General features: G+C 47.6%; 1 protein-coding gene across 3 annotated transcripts; it reads right to left on the reverse strand.

The window, feature by feature from the left end:
- Positions 1 to 4091: 4091 nt before the first annotated feature.
- On the reverse strand, positions 4092 to 15555 carry LOC146006927 (uncharacterized). Of its 3 annotated transcripts, none has more exons than XM_083145363.1 (4): positions 15482 to 15555; positions 8363 to 9043; positions 6381 to 6431; positions 4092 to 4302 (listed from the first exon to the last, which is right to left on the reverse strand). In XM_083145363.1, the coding sequence occupies exons 2-4, from the start codon at positions 9006 to 9008 to the stop codon at positions 4154 to 4156; spliced, it is 846 nt and encodes a 281-aa protein (XP_083001489.1). In that variant the 5' UTR covers positions 9009 to 9043; positions 15482 to 15555; the 3' UTR covers positions 4092 to 4153. The 3 variants fall into 3 exon arrangements, with proteins under 3 accessions (XP_083001489.1, XP_083001488.1, XP_083001490.1); XM_083145362.1 differs by lacking the exon at positions 15482 to 15555 and adding an exon at positions 13068 to 13269; XM_083145364.1 differs by lacking the exon at positions 15482 to 15555 and adding an exon at positions 13068 to 13269 and having other exon boundaries at positions 4092 to 4384.
- Between the last annotated feature and the right edge of the window lie 5185 nt (positions 15556 to 20740).

Genomic DNA, 20740 nt, shown 5'->3' on the forward strand with positions numbered 1-20740 from the left:
GTATTTTTACCTGCAGTGTATATATATATATATATATATATTTTTTTTTTTTTTACAGGAAGACCCGGATCCCCCCTCTCACCTTATATATACTAGCAATAAATAACACTGCGCTACTTCGAGAAGGAATAAATCTGATTACCACCATGGGATAATAAACATATGATTTAATCGCAAAACTCAATTAAAATACAAAACAAGGTACTTGTGTTGATAGAAAAAATATATATGAAAACATTAAAAAAATAATTAAAAATAGCAGCATGTGTGGATGCTTTCTTTCCCTGGAAGTTTTTTCTGGAAGTAGGTGATCTAGTAACAATCCAAGTCCCATTCCTATATTGACCTCCAATTGCTATAATGACCTCCAATTGCTAAGGATGGATCCCAAGGCTGACTTATTACACTCACTATTGTAGATCCTCACTCGCTGAGCATATAAATTGGCAAGGAGTATCCTGGAGTAGAATGGCATCACAGCACAGGGAAAAGCTTTTGGCCCATAATTTGAGGTTTTGACGTCCTGAATCAATTGTACCGGTCTGGTTCGGGATTGGAGTACCGCTGCAGATAGATCCAATTGGAATTTTGTCCAAGGGAGGCTGGTTGGTAGCAAATGCTGGTAGAATCTCTGATGCGTTTCGCCAGTTTAACTGGCTTTATCAAAGGTGATCTCACCTTATATATACTGTATATATAACCTTGTGAAATAAAGCGGCACTCAGAGACCTGATAAGATTATCTTCCTGACAACGGGGCCACCGAGCCCCGAAACATTGAACTACCAGCACATGGATTAAAATGAATCCCACTATTTCCATGCTTATCCGGGCTCCGATTGCCACTTTATTTCACATGGTTGTACATTGGAGGCATCACACCCTCAGCACTGAGGGCTCCGGAGCAAGCTAGATTTTCACAAGGTGTAAGTCTGAATTCAGTTATGACGGAAGGAGGTTGTGGAATGCAAAAAGTCCAACTTTAAAACCATTCATTGGTATAACCAACAATGTTTTTACCATGTGTCGGCCTAATCTTCGGTGGTCGACGCAGTGCATGTTGACCTAATATGGGGCGACCCATGCCTGTGCCGCCAGCATTCGGGGAGGGAAGAGACCAGGATCTCTGTTGGAGGACAGAGATTTTCTGGCCTCTGTGTTGCACATGTGCAAGCCCATGGGTCAGGCCGATGGTGTCTGAGGTGATCCGATACTGTATCCAAGGACACAGGTCAGACACAGTATTGCTTGCCGAAGGTGTGACATTACATTACCATTTTAGAGCCATGCGATAACAACTCAATCACACCTGAATGAAGGCCAATATGTTTCCGATGTTCATCCCCACATATAGCGGCGCATACAGCGTAATAAAATGGTACTCTCCCATAATTATCCTCTCTGGAGGGAAATGTAATAGGATCTGGGTTTCAGTATGGACTCCTTGCAAGTATGATATGAGTTTGGGCCTGATTGGGACCTGTTCCCTAGGCTGCGTATACTCGCGGCCTAGCACACAGGTCAGCGCTGCCCGCTACCCCGCGATAACACATGCCCTCGCATAAAGCCGAAGGGGAGAGAATTCATTCGATGGTAGCCGACCATCAAATTACTTTGGTAATAAAAGTCAGTCAGAACTATCTTTACAGTGAGATTCATTACAAGATGCAAGGTTGACAGAAGCCTGCAGAGCAGTGAGAGCCATGCAGGCTTCTGTGTTATTAGTTAATGAAATGTAACCTCCAGAAAAAAAAAAACACATAACCAGCCTGGTTGTAAAAAAAAAAGGGGGGGGGCATAAAGAGTAGGGGTCCCACCCGTATTATCCAGGCACTTTATCTCCATTTCATCACTCTCCAAGGCTTAGAACGCCTTCCCTCACATTTTTTATGTGTGGCGAGCGCAGCTGATTACTTTACATGTATTCCGCGTGGGCTCGCCACGCTTCGGGCTCGGTGGCTCGCTGCGCACGCCACACTCTGTAAAATCAACTCCACGCCGACATGGATAGTGGGGGTATGAAAAGGTCGGAGGACGCGTTCCGCCGCTGCTCACCACGCTTCGGGGTGGCGTGGATAGTGGGGGAGGGGGGGGGTGTCTAAAACCACTTTGTATGTCATACAATCATATTATTGTATACCTAATGTCATGGCATCACACACCCTATAAAATTTTGCGGGAGGTGCGATGCGATGAGATCCCCTGGGGCATACAGAGCAGTGAATAAATGACATTAAAAAATCGCGTCGCACGGCACCAAAATTGCCCATGCAATGCCATTTTCCTATGCAGAATAGCCCACTAAGCAATTTGCTTAGTGGGCGCCGTGCTAGGAAACAAGTACCCAAACTCAATATTTCCAAAACGGAATTACTTATATTCCCACCAACCAAGAATAGTTACCATCCTGATATCTCCATAACTGTTGACAACTCGACAATCTACAATGTGTTCACTCAACATCCAAATTTTCTAGCAAAGATCAACCCCTGTGTTAGAAGGTTGCAAATTTTCCCCTTTAGATATGTGTCACTGAGTAGAAAGACTTCTATAAAACTATGTAATGTGTGCTCCAAAAGGCCCCAATACACATCTGATTGGGGAAGTTGCATGCAATTCCCTTGTGAGCCGCTCGCCAGCTCCGCGTGAGGCTCACATGCTATTTTGGCACTTAATGTGCCATTTTTTGCATGCTATTAATCGCATGTGATTTATCACATGTACAGACTCCCAAGGAGCTGCAGCAGCGCTGGGGGGCAGGAGAATGTTTATAAAAACCTAAATGAATGGGCGGCTGCTGATTGGCTGAGAGAGCTCCTTCAGCCAATCAGCGGGCTCACATTCTTTTTGAGTGTTTTTTTTTATTCTTCTGCCTGTTGCCCGCTGCTCAGACCTGCGGCACCTTTGGACGGAATCAGATGCAATACATGGTGGGTGATAAAAAGCATCCGCGATGTGCCGCTGATGAAACCTGCTTAAGAGGACACATTGAGGCATTACCCATGTCAGCCAATCAGATTGTGGCTATACTCTAGTATAGTATATAACATTATAGCTAGAGTCTGGTTGCTGTTGGAAACACTTCCAACTTTTGCAAAAACTCCCAAATGAGCCATGTGCTCTGGGAGGAAACTTTGAAATAAGTAACAATGGGGCAGATGTATGAAGCCTTAAAAAAAGATCAACACAAGAGTGATAAAGAGTGATAAACATAAAGCCAATCAGCCCCAAACTGCCACATAACAGGTAATGTTTGGAAGATGACAGTTATGAGCTCATTGCCTTATCATTTATCACTCTTTCTTTATCCCCCTTGCATCTAGCTCTTTTAAGGGCTTAATACATCTGCATTTGGATATTACTTTTGTTGGATCTGTTGACCACTATGAAATTCCCACAGTGAAATGTGCCATTCTGGAAACCCAATCCATTGCCCAGGTCCTCCCCACCCATGGTGACCTGGAAGAGCCCCAGCACATTGACCTTTATAAATGTGTCGACCATTTCCCATTTGACCTTTTGTCTATGTCAACAATTTGGGGTCAACCTAGACCAGGCATAGCCAAACTATGGCCCTCCCGTTGTAGTAAAACTACACATCCCAGCATGCCTTGCCATAGTTGTAGAATTACCTAATAGCTAAACTGTGGCAAGCCATGATGGGACTTGTAGTTTTACAACAGCTGGAGAGCCATAGTTTGGCCATGCCTGACCTAGACCATAACTGCTCAGCAAAGCTCTAGAATATACATGGTGGTGTTATTCTAATGATCCTACATATGTCCTGTGATGGTTTGCTCCAGGGCACCAAACAGTCAATAGGCGGACATGTTATATACTCCCGAATTCTAGAATCTGTGCTGTGCCACCAGTCCGTCTTCATCTTTGGTTAGCAATGATTGGACAGGGCTGCAGATTCGTCCTTTCTATTTTATCTTATTATTCTGTACTGATCTATTGCAGGATTCCGGCATTCTTCGTGTTGATACATTTCTGTGGCCAATACTGGGTCCATGTAATCTAGGACTGGAGCAGTAGCAGCAAATCACCCCTAAAGGTCTTTAAACAGATTTTATTACCTATACCCAGTACATTATGGGTCCATGGTGTAGACACAGATGAGGAAATGCGCTATGGCTGGAGAATAACACTGTCTATTGGCCCAAGCATTTCGGTGCCTGGGTGACGTTCCGGCATGTTTGCCGAATGGCTGTGCCGGTCATCAGCAGGTCAAAGATTAGCAGCTTAAAGATGATTATCCTGATGGTGAAGAGATGCAGCAAGTCCTGTCTCATACGCAGAGCTAAGGGAGAGATATAATACAGGTTATATGCTGGCAGCTGCTGTACTTCCAGGAGGGCGATGGTCGCTACAGTAGGACGGCCCTACGAAGGTCGAAATACAAAGGTTAGGATCGTATAGTCCACCATAACTAGGTCGACAAGCATTGTGTCGACACCACTAGGTTGACATGCTGCAATGTCGACATGGGCTAAGGTCGACATGGGTCTAGGTCGACATGACATTAGGTCGCCACTAGCATTAGGTCGACATGGGCTAGGTCGACATGGGGTTTTTCCCCTTTTTTTACCCGAATGTCGACACAGTCGACATGGACACAGTTTAAAGTGCAACGCATCCCCTCGCTTCGCTCCTATGCTTAGGGCACAGTGCCTCGCTACTCTCGGCACACTATTTTATTCTTCCACCACGCCCTAGTGGATGGTGGGGCATGAAATACTGCGTGTCGGCACATGTCGGCTCAAAAAACAGTGAAAAACCCCATGTCGACCTTTTGACTGTTGACCCCATGTCGACCTAACGCTAGGGTCAACCTAATGTCATGTCGACCTAGACCCATGTCAACCTTAACCCATGTCGACCTTGCTGCATGTCGACCTAATGGTGTCGACCTAGTTACTGTAGACCTAATGACCATATCCCAAATACAATTAGGTTGACCACTGAAGGTTGATAGGGCTTTGGTCAACACCTAAAATAGGTCGACAGGGTCTGAAGGTCGACGCAAGCATTGTCGCCAATGGGAAGGTGGACAGTCAATAGGTCGACATTAGGTTTTTATTTTTATTTGCAGCATAGCAGGAGAATATAATATTGTGCTGAGTGCAGCAAGGCATCATGCCCAAAGCACGTGAGGGGATGCGGTACACTTAGACGGTGTCCATATTGACTATGCTGACATTCGGGACGCTGTCGACATTCCCGTCGACCTAATGCTTGTGTCGACCTCATTATAGATTCATTATATAGCCAAATATTTTAATAAAACCAAATGTCTGATGAAACGAAGAGCAACTTTACACAGAAGGAACCATCTTTGTGGAATACTGCGTGAGCTACACTATATCAGTGTTCATTCTAGCACCTGACACCTGTCACAACCCAGGCAGTTCTTCTTTTGCTGCCTGGGGTGCTGCTCTCTTTGCTTTGGTGATTCTAGCACACTCTGATGACTGAGATACAGACCAGGGTGTGCCTTCTAGCACATGCACAGAGCATACCTCCCAACTTTTGAAGTTAGGAGGTCAGGACGTTCGGCCTCGAGAAAAGGGGGCGTGGCCTCACTGGGTGACGCGAACTCCGGCCACGCCCCCGTTTTCGCCGCTCGTCGGCGCTGAATAGACGCTGTGCGCATGCGCAAAGCGTCTATTCTCGGCAAGCTGGGGGGGCTCCCAACTGTCCCCCCCACCGCGGGTCAAAGGCGGCACTGGGCGGGACGCGGGAACGTCCACGAATATCGGGACGTTCCCGCGGTAAGTGTGACAGTTGGGAGGTATGCACAGAGAGTGACACCCCAGGTGGGGAAAAAAGCACTCCCTGGCTTTTGGCCATTTTACCATTTAAGTCTAAAAATACACAATTTATTTTGAATAACTTCATAGACTAAGGGCCTAATTCAGGTTGGTTTGCAAAAAAAAAAACCTCCTTAAATGGACAAAACCATGTGCACTGCAGGTGGGGCAGATGTAACATGTGCAGAGAGAGTTAGATTTGGGTGGGGTGTGTTCAAACTGATGTCTATATTGCAGTGTAAAAATAAAGCAGCCAGTATTTACTCGGCACAGAAACAAAATAACTCTCACATGTTACATCTGCCTATTATATTAATAATAATAATATTGCATATGCTCCCTGATTGGACATCAGCTGGATTTTCAGTAAACCCCTCATAAATAGAGATGTGCAGGTTCGGATTTACCCGGATTTTCTTATTGGCTATTGACTGTCACATGTTTTGACTCCAAATCATGTGACAGCCGATAGCCAATAAGATCCCGTTTTGACTTCTGGGTAAATCCGAGTAAATCCGAACCTGCACATCTCTAATTATAAATACTTAGGGACAAAGGCATGTATTACCTAATTCCTCTGGAAACTGCTCTTTCTCGCAGATAAATCGTCCATCTTCACCTGCACGAAAGTCCAACAAAATAAATGAATAAAAGCATTAGTTTTGTGAAACTTAAAGAACACAATGCATAATACAGAGATGCACACAAACCTGATGGTTACTGTACAACTTCAATGGGGACCCATTTATTATTAAATATATGTGTCTAATTCCCCGGGGGTTTGTCACAAATATTTTTATTGATATAGCACTCCTTCTCCAATAGGACTCAAGGCGCTTAACAGACAGAATACAGTACAGGAACAATGAAGTACGCAAAGGCTTTTCAGAAACAATACTTGAGGGAATTTCATAAATGCTTCAGTAAACAGGAAAGTCTTGCCTATGTTTTTGAAGGATTTAAGAGTGGAGGTTTCTTGAACTGTGCGGGGAAGTGAGTTCCGTAGAGTCGGAGCCACATGGCTAAAAGTTGACCCCCCAGAGGAATTACAGGAGATTCTAGGTACTGCTAAAATCCTTCATCTACAGATCGCAGTAAGTGGGTGGGACAGTATGGAATCAAAAACTGCTTCAGGTGCCTTGGGCCTTAGTCATGTAGGGCTTTTTTTACTCAGCAAGTTAATCTTGAAAATTATTTGCCATCTTATAGGCAGCCAGTTAAGGGAGTAGAGAATGGGAGTTATGTGGCTAGAACGGGGCTGCATACCTCCCAACAGTCCCGATTTTATCGGGACAGTCCCGATTATCAGGGCCTGTCCTGCTGTCCCTCCCGCGGCCGGCAGTGTCCTGCGGTGAGGGGGGGCTGTTGGGAGTCCCCCCTGTCGGCTGCTAAGCAGCGGGGAATAAACACTGTGCGCATGCGCACAGCGTCTATTCCCGCAGCCAGGGGGCTGGGGGCATGGCTAGAGGCTCACAGAGCCTCTGAGTCATGCCCCCATAGCATCAAAATGGGGGCGTGGCCTCGCTGAAGAGCTGCGGTATAGGCCACGCCCCGAAATTATCTCCCCCTGAAAAATTTATATCGGCTGTGTCCCGCCTCCGGGAGCATCAAAGTTGGGAGGTATGGGGCTGGTTGGATAACAGCCTGGTAGCTATGTTTTGTACCAGCTCATATCGGTTCAAGACTATTACTGTGATCACCATGCTGTCCTGATGATGGGCCTATTTTTATGTGGAGCCCTGGAGCTGCATTGTTAATCTGGTCCTGAACACGCAGCCATTTGTGGCAGCGACATGCATCAGTACAGTAAATGTGGGTGGTGTCAGCCCGGTTTTCTAAGCGCGCTGAAGCCAGTAGCTGCGTCTTTGGACACAACGCCACTGCCTTCAGCAGCGTGGTTTTCCCTGGGCATCTTGATTAACCTGAGGGTAATTCAGATCGGCAGTGTTCATGCAGATGATCTGCTGCTGCGTTCTCGGGTGCAGCAGCAGATCAGAGAGTCTGTGTGGCTTTAGCATATTATCACAGAGCCAATGAGCCAGCAGCTGTGTGATAAGCGGACATCTCTATACCCAGTGTAGGACTCGGACGTGAAGGGCACACCGGGGGAATACAGCAGTAGGGACCCACGATCTCATGGGTGTGGCCAGTCTCCAAAGGTGGGTGTGGCTAACCTTTAGAGAGCGCATGGTCTGGACCCCTCGATAAATGATAGTAAATACTGCTATGCTGCATGCATGATAATGTACCAGATTAATACCAGCAATGTACTGTAGGGAATACACCACAGTCCTGTGCAGTACAATGTAACATTTCCATAATGTATAATTGAAATGCACTGTCTGAAACCTAATCCCTATAGGAAGAGGTGGGTCCCAAGCAGTGGGGACAATCTCCTGTACCACTTTGGGCCTGTCTGACCCTGTCTATACCACGGACAGCTCATGTGCATGGATTCAGCAACCATTTGTACAGTCACACACATTCACGCACACACTGACCCACAAACCCCCAGTGTGGCGCAGGATCACATGTGTCTGTATGGTTTACCTGGTAGGATAATCTCCTGGCTGTCCAAAACGTGATCACTTCCAGTGTCCGGTACAGAGCAGGCCACGGACTCAGAAGACCTAAAGTGGCCAATAGGCAGAGACAATACGGCAAAGGAACGGAGGTTCTCAGTTGCTACAAGGTGCCTGATTTGGTGGAGGAAATCTTGCTTAGATGGTGAATATTCATCTTTATGGAATACTGGAGGAATGAGGAGACTACCAAGGTCCACGTCCACACTCACCGGTGGTGAGTGAATAATGAGAGCACCGACATCCTCGCTAGGTGCTATGTGATAACGGACATACAAAGTAGGTATGGTGATAGCCGGGAGACTCTCACCAGATGGATTCAAGGAACGTTGTGTTTCTAAGCCCCGAGCGGAAAGAGGTGAACTGAGACCTTTCTCAGATAGAGGTACAAGGATGTGCGTTATGGTGCTTCCATACTGAAGGAGGAAAAGCCGGGTACCGGATGGCCTCAGTATGGCTGTAGAGATGCTATTAAATCTGTATTCGAGTGGAGATCCAACATTGGTTTCATTATCATTTGTACTCCACACAGTGATTCCAACATTAGACATGCCCTGCACCAAGCACAGGAGGCCGGCCTGGTCCTGGATGTTATCCTGCACAGTCCATGCCATGGTGGTGGAAGATGGGAGAGGGAAGGCGCAGCACCCTGTAAAGGCAAGTCAAAGTGATTAATGGTTGCTAAGCAACAGAGCCGCCACCACCATCATAAGCTGAGGCTTTCTTGGCGCTGCGATGGCTGTGGGGAGATGAGGACCGCTGATGACATGTGTCCCTCCACCTCCCAACGGACAGGAGCTGCCTGGGTACTTATGTAGTATCTGGGCGCCTGATTTTTTGATTGTATGCCTTAAGTTAAGGCATACAATCAGATGCGATGCGATGCGATATCGCATCGCATACGACCATATCGCATGCGATGCGATGACCCGATTTTTCCATAGGATTCAATGTTAAAATGGACTGAGTCCATTTTAACATGGAATTCAATGGGAAAAAGGGGTCCTTTTCCTTTCCCCACTATCCAAGTGGGCATGGAGTTGGATATAAACCTGTGGCGAGCGTAGCGAGCCACCGAGCCCGAAGCGTGGCGAGGGGACACAGAATACCGTCCCCTCGCGGGGCTCGCTACGCTCGCCACAGGTTTATATCCAACTCCATGCCCACTTGGATAGTAGGGGTATGAAAAGGACCCCTTTTTCCCATTGAATTCTATGTTAAAATGGACTCAGACCATTTTAACATTGAATCCTCTGGAAAAATCGGGTCCATCGCATCGCATCGCATCCGATTTGGTCGCGATGTGCCCGATCCGACCCGATTTCTAAATCGGGCGCCCAGATACTACATAAGTACCGCTGCCTGCTTTTTCTGAGGCACTCCCAGTTAACGCAGGTGTGCCACCCACAAATGGCCGCCGGCTGACCATCAGCCAGGGTACGACAAGGCTGTGATCACACCAAGAACTTGTGCTTGCAGATCTACAGATCCTGGAAAAAAAGGGGGGGGGGTTTGAGACCGCGCTCGCTAAGAAGCATGCAACAGGTGTAGTTAAAAAATGTATTATGAATAATACATATAAAAAAAGTATGATAAAATAAATTAAAGCTTATTGCGAAACGCGTTGGTGAAGGGGAGCAGGGACACCCCCACTCTACAGATGCCCCACGTTTTTATCACCCTGAAACCGGACTAGTCTCCAGAATTAATCCTCTCCCAGGAACCAAGCGGCACCACCGTCAAGCCCACCAGGTAGAGCACCTCGCTCCATCAGGAGCTCCCTGGTCAGGAGAGTTACATCTCTCCCACAAAGGAATCAAGTGGCAATAACATCAAGCCCACCAGGTAGAGCACCTCGCTCCATCAGGAGCTCCCGGGTTTGGAGACCTACATCTCTCCCAGTACAAACACCTTTGGCATCCCTACATAGGACGATTATCTGGAGACATTATAGGAACGGATAAAGGACACTACTACGGCTGGACTGTGGGTGAATATCCCTGCTCTCTGCATTTACTTGTGGTACCCCCAATCTTTTTAATTGATTTATTTTATCATACTTTTTTTTTATATGTATTATTCATAATAAATGTTTTAACTACACCTGTTGCATGCTTCTTAGCGAGCGCGGTCTCAAACCCCCCCCTTTTTTCCATTGTACCATTCCTTGGGTCAGACTTCCCAAGTCCCGAGACCGCAGCTCCAGCAAAACAACTCCGCTCAGGCGCCCCTCAGGCCACTCATTGTGACCTACCTTTTCTCTACAGATCTACAGATCCAGCTGCTGTGCAAATACATGCGAATGCAATAGGAGACCTCTTCATCAGCCTCCTGCCATCTTTTCTGACCCGCTGCTGCAACAAGGAAGCAACATCGGCCCATCGGTATGAACATCGGACAGCTCAGTAACCTCCGGGCTACTCAGGATCTCGGTGTAATCAAGCAGCAGAGGCCAAAGAAACTGTGTCAGAGAACACTGGCCTCAGAACATCTACAATACGGGGCAGAGGCCCGCCATCGCTGCCCGTCATACCCCAAACAGTCACAGCGTGGCAATCATACTGCAGATTATAGAGCACTGCTACATAGCAAGCATCCATAGATTTATCCATGAGCAGCGCTGATCCAGTGCAGATCAATAGCCATCGGAGATGTACATAAACCACTGGGTATACGCTCATCTCTGAATCAGGCCCAATGTTATTAGGTTTTGTCTTATCAGTACAGACATGACGGGGGAAATGTACTACGATGGGAGTTGGGGCGAGGCAGACGTCACTAAGCCCCGCCCCCATGACTGGCAGCTGCAACAATTTGCAGGTCCGTGGATGGTGGGAGGGGCTAAAATGACGTGAATTGTGTAATTTTAGCCCCCTCCCCGCGGACCCGCAAAATTCGGGGGTTTATACCGCGGGGAAGGGGGAGCTGGGGCGAAAATGTGGGAGACTTGCCCACCTTCCCAGGGGGCCGGGAGGGGGACCCGATTTGCGGGACCCTCCCAGCCATTCCGGGAGGGTAGGAAAGTATGTCTGTACATGCACAGACAACAGAGGGGGTCAGAACAAATCTCAGCTGACTATACAGTAGGTACAATTGCTGGGTGCGATGAGATGCGCGCTCCCGTCACACATCTCATCGCACAGCTCAAAAAGTATGTGCTGCACATACTTTTTGTACTAGATATCATCTCTCATCTCATCTCATTTCATTGCATTGCATTGCAAAACCTATGCAATGCAATGAGATGCGATATTGTATACAATAATTGTACTGTGTATGGGCACCTTATGGGCTAGATGCACTAAGCCTAAAAAGTGATAAAATGGAGAGTGATAAACAGCCAGCCAATCAGCTCCTACCTGCTATGTCACAGACCATGTTTGAAAAATGTCACGCAGGAGCTGATTGGCTGCATCTGGCCCTATGAGTGCCCATAACCATTGGCGCAGGGAGGTGTCACAGCAAAAAAAGAAAAAGAAAAAATGGTACTTGTGTATTATCACGGCGCCCCGATATTAAGTCGCACGACTTTTAATCGCATTGCATGCCATACACCCGATGCACACCGATGCGATTTTAAATTGTATAAGCACCTTGTTAAATGCACCCCCATGCCACCCCCAGTATGAACGCTAACCCGAAGCACGTCGGCGTGGAGTTGATTTTATATAGTGTGGCGAGCGCAGCAAGCCCGAAGCATGGCGAGCGCAGCGAGCCCCGTGAGGGGACGCGTATTACTTTACATATATTCCGCGTCCGCTCGCCATGCTTTGGGCTCGCTGCGCTCGCCACACTATATAGAATCAACTCCACCCCGACGTGGATAGTGGGGGTATGAAAAGGTCAGAGGACGTATACCGCCGCCGCTCGCCACGCTTCGGGTTCACGTTCATAGTGGGGGTGGCGTGGGGGTGCATTTAACATTGTAAGCCCCTATTAGGGTGCTTATACAATTTAAAATCGCATCGTATGCCATATATAATGCTATACAATTTTAACATTGTATGACTATGGGGGAAATCTCGTCGCATCGCATACCATCACATGCCTTATGGTCTGCGATGCGCTGGGCGCCGTGATAATACACAAGTACCGAAAAAATATGGGCCCCTAGTTACTGTGGGCCCCTAAGCTTCAGCCCAATTAATCATTTGGTCCTGAAACAACGGGCTGGCTGTAATGAAACCTGTTTACCATATAACAGGTCATATAGTAGAATATTACATCAGTCTATTACTACTACAAAAGTTAGAAAAATAGATACAAATAGTACTTATAATAATTAAAACATAACAGATGCCAAATAAATTCAGTACATATTTAATAGTACTGTGACAGCATATCGGTAGTACATAGGGATTTATTTACCAAGATGTGAGTCATATTTCAGATGGGATGTTGCTACTGGCAACCAATCAGATACTAGCTATTCTCTACAAGAAGGTGTTAAGACAATAATAAGTAGATTCTGATAGGTTGGCCGTAGCAACATTCCATCTTAAATAGAACTCATATTTACTGCGTTACAGCCAATGGTAACAGCCTAATTATATTCCCTCCTGCATGCACAGGGTGATTCACCAGTCATACCAAATTCTCACAGAACATTCCAGATGGATTCCCTGGACTAGAGACAGAAGACAAAACATGGATGAATAATATTCAGTACTTACCACCTACTAAGATAAGGACAGGATAGAAACAGGACATTATCTGTCCTACAGGACCTGCTGCATGTGATGTGAGGGGACGGCTGCCACTATGTCTTCCAAGCGTGTTTGCCGTTTACCCACACTAACATCTGGGGGGGACATCTGTCATGTAAACCACAGCTTCCATCAACAGTCTTCCTCAGCCTTCAGTTAAAACAGAGGGCCAGATGTACTAAGCTTCATAAAGTGATAAAGTAGGGAGTGAAAAAGTACCCGCTGATCCACAGCCCTGCTGTATTTTAAAGTGACAGTTAGGGGCCAATAGGCAGATAGTTTATCACTCTCCATTTTATCACTTTTTAAAGCTTGATACAACTGGCCCAGAGAGAGAGAAGTAGCAGTATACCGCGGCAAAGTCTTTAGGCCCATACACACTGGGCGATTTCGAGCTGAAAGCCGCTCAAAACCCCAAGCTCAAAGCCGCCCAGTGTGCACTGCTGCTGCTGCGCGCTCCAGCATCATCGCAGGGAAAGCCGCTCATCTGCTGGTATTAAAAGGGTTCTGAACTTGCTCAATAGGCACAAACAGGGCATGTAGGCAGAACTATGCAGCATTGTGGACATTACCAGGTCCGGTGACACCTAGGGCCTTATTCTGCTCCACGCGCAATGCTGCGAAATTCGCAAGTGTGGATGAAACCCCGCCCGGACAGCAGCCTACCTCCCCCCACCTCGCTGAGTTCCCCGCACGGCTGCGGATAGATGTTTCGCATAAACATCCATTCACAGGCTTGGGTGCAGGGGCCAAAATTTGGAAGGTGCACACAAAACTAAGACACGCTCTGGTACCTGTACGGGAAGAGGGCAGGCAGCTGCCATCCGGAGAGATCAGCTGCCTGCCCCGGCACGAGAAGAGGGGGGTTGCAGCCGATATCCATGACTTCAGCTGTCCGCCCCCAGCACCCGTGTCATGGCGCCATTTGCATGGAAACGCCCATGAAATGTGCGGCGGCAGCAAGTCGCCCCACACCCGCACTGGTAGGCAAACACCAGGTCTCCGTGCCCACTTGCACCCAGCGTCTGCACATGCATTGCTCCCCATGTGAATGTGTGGGGGGGGAGTGAATCAAAATAAGGCCCTAGTGCGCACTGCACTCCCCCCCCCCCTCCATAGAGGCTGTTCAAAAAGAGGGCGTCAGTTACGGCTTGTGGGAAATCCCTATTGTACCACACCAATGGTGTGCCCAGGATACTCTGAGATGATGGGCTGTCCCCAGAGACTTGTGGCTGCAATGTTGGTTTCTCTGTGAACAGGAGCGGAGTGCTAAAGAAGGTCACAGTACAAACACCCTGTTCCTGCACTGCAAAGGAGCCCACCATTTTGGAATCATCTCTGAGGGGTGGCAGTGCAGCCTACACCTCCATAGTAACACCACTGGGCAGAGGCAATTTAAGAGAGGAGAGGGCCTATGTGCAGGCTCTGATTTGGCCCTCTCCATCACTTTGCTGGTGCAGCAAACTCTGGCATTGTGCAAGCGTTTACTGCACATACATAGGTCTTCGGGAATATGGTGTATTACTGCAGACACCTCTACTGCGCAAGCCATGGCGGCAAATTTCCCAGTGTTTGTTGCAGTTGCTCACTAAGTATGTCTTGTGTTTACCAGACAATACGACTGATTATTGATTATACAGAAGAGATCCGTATATGATATCCTAGAAGTAGGGATGCCTACTGATCTCTCCCCCATCTGCCTCTCTGCACAAGGTTGGGATTATTGGGTCTACAGGAATTTGGTCAACAAGAGTTAGGTCAACATGGGGATAGGTCAACATGGTTCTAGGTCGACAGGGGTCAAGGTTGAAATGGGTTTAGGTAAACAGGTCAATAGGTCGACACAAGCAATAGGCCAACAGGGTCTAGGTCAACATGTTGTTTTTTTCAGTTCTTTGACCTGAATGTCGACACAGTCGACATGGACACAGTTTCCACTGCACCGTATCCACTCTCATCGTTCGCTTCACTCGCGCTATGCTTCAGGCACACTATTTATTCTCCTACCACGCCCTAGTGGATGATAGGGCTTGCACATGTTGGCTCAGAAAACAACCTTTTGGCTGTCAACCTAGACCCTGCCGACTTAATGCTTGTGTCGACCTATCCCCATGACAACCCAACAGGCTGAATACCCAATGCACATGGTTTTGCCCATTTGGAGAACAAATTTGTACTTCGATCAGATCTGAATAAGGGCCATTGCGTAGTGTGTATCCAGCATTAGACAAACCAAAAGGATTGGAGGCTTCTGTTTCACGCCCAATACAGGCAGGGGCGGATTGGGCCACCGGGATACCGGGAGAAATCCCGGTGGGCCGGCCCAATCCGCCCTCTGTCGGACCGGCTGGTCATGTCTGCCGGCCGGCCTGGTTACTCACAGGTCGATCCGGCAGTGCCGGATTGGCCGGCCGCTCCGAGTCCTCACTTCAATAGCTGCTGCACCGGAAGCCCATGTGCCCGGCTGGCAGCCCATGTGTCCAGCCACCAGCCCGTCAGCTACGACTGCCCCAGCCTTCCCCTGTCTGTCCTTCCCCTGCACACAGAGAGACAGACGCTAGAAGTCATAGTTCACCTCTAGCGTCTGACAGGAAGCACAGCTCTGCACTTCCTGGTAACGCTGCCGGGCTGTGCTCCCTGTCAGAGATGCTGGAAGTGAAAAATGACTTCTAGCGTCTGTCTCTCTGTGCGCAGGGGAAGGCAGGGGCAGCAGCAGATGATGGGCGGGTGGCCGGGCACATATTAACCCCTTGGCAACGAGCTAGAACCCCTGGCTACAGAAAAAAAAACCTTGGCAACGAGCATTAACCCCTGGTAAAAAATATTAACCCCTTGGCAACATCTCAACATCCAGTAACCCCTTGGCAACACATATTAACCCCTTGGCAATGAGCAAGAACCCCTGGCAATGGACATTAACCCCCCCTTGGCAACGAGCAAGAAACCCTGGCAACGGACATTAACCCCCCTTGGCAATGAGCATTAACCCCTGGGAACAAATATAAACTGGTTGGCAAAAAGCAATAACCCCTGGCAATGCATATTTACCCCTTGGCAACGAGTAAGAACCCCTGGCAAAGGACATTAACCCCCCCCCCTTGGCAACGAGCAAGAACCCCTGGCAACGGACATTAACCACCTTGGCAACGGACATTAACACCCTTGGCAACGGACATTAACCCCCTTGGCAACAAGCAGGTAATTTATAATTTATTAGAAGCCTCGGTACTTGTTTCCTAGCACGGCGCCCATCCATAACAGTTAATACGGTATACGATGCTATGCGATGCGACGCAATATTGTACAATAAAATATTGCATCATATGCCATACAATAGCATACGATGCAATGGTATACGATTTTTTATTGTACAAGCACCCTGATGGGTCCTTACAATGTTAAATGGCCTCCCATTGTTAACACCACCCCCAGGATCAATGGCAACCCGAAGCATGGCGAGCGGCGGCGGTACGCGTCCTCCGACCTTTTCATACCCCCACTATCCACGTCGGCGTGGAGTTCATGTTAGATAGTGTGGCGAGCACAGCGAGCCACTGAGCCCGAAGCGTGCCGGAATACATGTAAAGTAATACGCGTCCCCTCACGGGGCTCGCCACGCTTCTGGCTCGCCACACTATCTAACATCGACTCCATGCCGACGTGGATAGTGGGGGTATGAAAAGGTCACAGGACGCGTACTGCCGCCCCTCGTGGGCTCGGGGCGCTCGCCACGCTTCGGGTTTGCGTTGCTAGTGGGGGTTCATTTAACATTGTAAGCACCCATCAAATATGCAAATATGTACTGAACTGCCTCTCCATGCATGCAATATATGCCATCACATGCCCCTGCCACCTCCTCTATGTAGGCAAGACCACCTGCACTATGTGCGAAAGAATGGCCCAACACTGGTCGGCCATAAACGGCAAAGCCTCGGACCAACCCGTGGCGAGGCACTTCAGTGAAAAGGGACACAAACTTTCCGACCTCAGACACATGGTAATCGACCATGAACCCATCAACAAGCGGGGAGGTGACAGAGCTGGAGCTCTTTTGCGGAGAGAGACTAGATGGATATTTAATTTGGGGTGCAGCAAACCCCATGGTCTCAATGACAGACTCCCACTGAACCTGTTTATCTAGATCCCAGCATTTAGTTTGATTCATGGACGAGTGACGTTTTATGTCATATTAGTTTCCCCTCAGCAGTGCCCCCCCCAGATACAGCTTGTACACTGGACTGTCCCTCATCATCAGATAGCCCACTTACGACTAGATCATCCTCTTACGTGCATGAGCACTTCATGTAATCTGTAGTCACTACAGCACATAGCTATGTCCCTTATTTTCATCTTTATATCACCCATTGCACTGTGTTCACTTTATTTAGCTGTTACGTGCACAACACTGTATAATTATCACTTCTTTTTGTTTCCACAGCCTCGAGCCCGTGCACGGAACAGCTGAGCACTGACAAACATTGGCCAATCTCCTATGTAACTCTGAGCGTGTCCTCAGCCTATTCAACCTACAGCAGCGTCCTGTTCCCATGACAACCCGCCTCCTCGCACACCGCAGCGCTGGACATGACGTCAGATGCCCAGGCTGGCTCCCTGCACGGACGGATAGGCACATACATTCCTCCGGAATTTAAGGTAGGATCTTACTTTACTGCACTTTTTATACACCTTGAAGCAGGGGTTCCGTTTATGGCCCCGAAACGTCGGTTTTATTAAACACATTGTTGATTTGGGATCTGGCACTCCATACAGCTTTATTATACTCCTTTCGTCAGGAACCTGTAGTATAACAAAGCTCCAGAAACGTTGACTGAATGACCGCCTGAGGTCTTTTTCTTTTGCTGTATGGAGTGCCAGATCAGGGAGCCTAGGCTCTGCCACCCCACATCCTATGCCACTCTGCATCTCCCCTCTGTCACCCTACATCCTACGCCACCCTGCGTCCCTCCTCCCTGTATCCTCTGCCACCATGCAACCAACGCCACTCTGCGTCTCCCCTTCCAGCATCCTCCACCACTTTGCAACTCCGCTCCCTGCATCCTCTGTCACTCTGCGTTCCCCCCTCACAATCTGCGTCCTATGCCACCCTGCATACATCCTCCCTCCCTTCGTCCTCAGCCACCCTGCATCTCCCCTTCCAGCATTCTACGCCACCCTGCGTCCCCCCTCCCATGCGCCTATTCTGCATCCTGGGGGGCTGGGGACATAGCCAGCAGCTCAGAGAGCCACTAGCCATGCCTCCCACAGTGGCAAAAATAGGGAGTGGCCTTGTTGAAATAGGCCACACCCCATAAAGTTAGGCCACACCCCAAAAAGTTAGGTCCCCCCGCCCCTGCATTAGGGCTGCTTCAAGATATTTCCCGGGCTGGTTTTAATTCCCAATCCGCCCCTGAATACAGGACAGGCTGCATCGCAATGTTGCACGAGGGTAATTATGCTAATTATTCCCATGCACCCATCTCTGCTGCACGGTATAATCATTCCACATCCACCACAGCCTGAGGTCATTCGTCTTCAGTCACTCGGTAACACATTTATAGAATTTCCATTCGCTTATGAATATTTATATGCACATATCATCGAGCACATTTACACAGAAATGCTTACACGTTACTATAGCTTATCTAAAGAAAAAAAGCTTTTCGACTTGCTAATTTTTTTGAGTGTCAAAATGACATTGTACAAAGGTTGGAAAAAAAATAAAACTGCTTTTTTTTCCCGCTGTTTTTTATAGAATGATCATGGATTTGTAACCTTCAACAACCATGTTTTAGGCCGGTATCCGGTCCCTGGGTCAAACATGCCTAGGTTGACAAACCCTAGGTCGACCTTGACAGGTCAACATGTACAGTACATGGTTGGCACTCAAACGGTAGACACAAGTTTGTTTGTTTAGACAGACTTGGTTCATATCTTACTATCCATGCGGACACAGAGTGAGAACATAACAGGGTGCCTGCATGGCAAGCCACACGGTAAACTTAAACTGTGTCCATGTCGACATATGTCAACATGTGAATAGTAATACAAAACAGAAAACGCAAACACATCTGAGACACACAAGAACCCATATGCGAATAATAATAAAAAAAAGCTGTTAAGCATTAACACTTGGCATGCCATGGGCAGTACGGATGGTGTAATGGTTAGCATGACTGCCTCACAGCACTGATGTCATGGGCTTGATTCCCACCATGGTTCTAACTGTGCAGAATTTGTATATTCTCCCCGTACTTGCGTGGGTTTCCTCCCACAATCCCAAAATATACTGGTAGGCTAATTGGCTTCTACATTAACCCTAGAATGTCTGTGTGTGCGTGTACATGTGGTAGGGTATATAGATTGTAAGCTCCACTGGGGCAGGGACTGATGTGAATGTTCAAATATTCTCTGTACAGCGCTGCAGAATATGTGTGCGCTATATCCATAACTGGTAATAAATAATAAATTAACCTTTTTTTTTTTTTAAGAAGTCACCGTGCCATGCCAGTAGTCACAGCATAATAGTGTTATAAGTGGCCAACCTGCATTGTACAGATTAAAATGAATTCATTTTCAATCTTCTTTGGCAGCCACTACTCCAACTATTCTCCACGGAAACATCAACTTAACAAATGGACCCCACCTACTCTTAGATGTGTAAAGGACTTTTTTTTTTTCTCTTCAGTTTTGACTACACTGTATCAAGCTTAATGTTTTACCTTTTCACCTCAACATGCGAGACAAGCAGGAGCTCTGTATGCATGTGAGGCAGAGAGTCTGATAAGAACTGGCATCTTTAGCTCATTTTGAAGGATGAGAGTTAATTGTTCACTCATTGGGGGAATTGAATTCTCTTCCACGCCCCCTGCTGGGCACCTATAGTAATAGGCATCTATTAGAGCATTTCAAATGTTGCACTGATCAGACCTCTATAAGCATTTGACGACGCAGCTGAAAGCACCAGGCTTAGCCATGCAGATTGGCTAAACCCATCTAATTTTGCCGTGAAGGCATCTAAAGTCCAGGTTTGGGTACTATGGGCGCCCAAACCACGTACTTCACGCATATTTTTTCTCACATGTCTGGCGGTTGCAAGGAAAACCTGTGACTGCTGCCAGTAATGGGCATCTAGCGGATAAACCATTTGCATTGCTGTGATAGATGCCCGTTGGTTATGAGAATGAATGCTTGTTGTTTTATTCCACCTATAACCAATGTATAACATACATCCTCTGCAGTACAACCACAGTATGTCCAGAGTAGGCTTCTATGCACCTAACAAAGCTCAGTGTAACTATTATGGCTTCCCTGCACAATATAGTTTTATACATTAATGTCACAAAGCTACACACAATGATACAGTATATGACCTTACAACCAATATTGCCAGTGATTTCATGTGCTGTGGGAGATAAATTGCTAGAAGCGCGCTCCCGCTGTCAGCCCTTCATGGTCGCAGGAGCCTGCTCCTCCGATTATGGCTAGAAATTGCAGGTCGCTGGTGCACAATGCACTGTGCACCAGCAATTTCTAGTCAAAATGAGGTAGAGACAGAATAGCTTGCAATTTTCAGCCAGAGATGGTCGCTGATGAAAGGGAACCTCTGCCGTGGGAGCCGCAGAGGGAATCAGCTGTAGCAG

This window comes from Crinia signifera, chromosome 6, assembly GCF_055691185.1.
Source record: "Crinia signifera chromosome 6, ASM5569118v1, whole genome shotgun sequence".
Lineage (NCBI taxonomy): Eukaryota > Metazoa > Chordata > Amphibia > Anura > Myobatrachidae > Crinia > Crinia signifera.

Bases quoted from the DNA above. Each gene is read 5' to 3' on its own strand.
- LOC146006927 (XM_083145362.1), bottom strand. From the start codon at position 13,104: ATGTCCTGTTTCTATCCTGTCCTTATCTTAGTAGGTG. The intron at 9,044-13,067 runs GTAAGTACTGAA...TTGCCTTTACAG, and splicing joins TGTCCTTATCTTAGTAGGTG to GGTGCTGCGCCTTCCCTCTC. The intron at 6,432-8,362 runs GTAAACCATACA...ACTTTCGTGCAG, and splicing joins CCAGGAGATTATCCTACCAG to GTGAAGATGGACGATTTATC.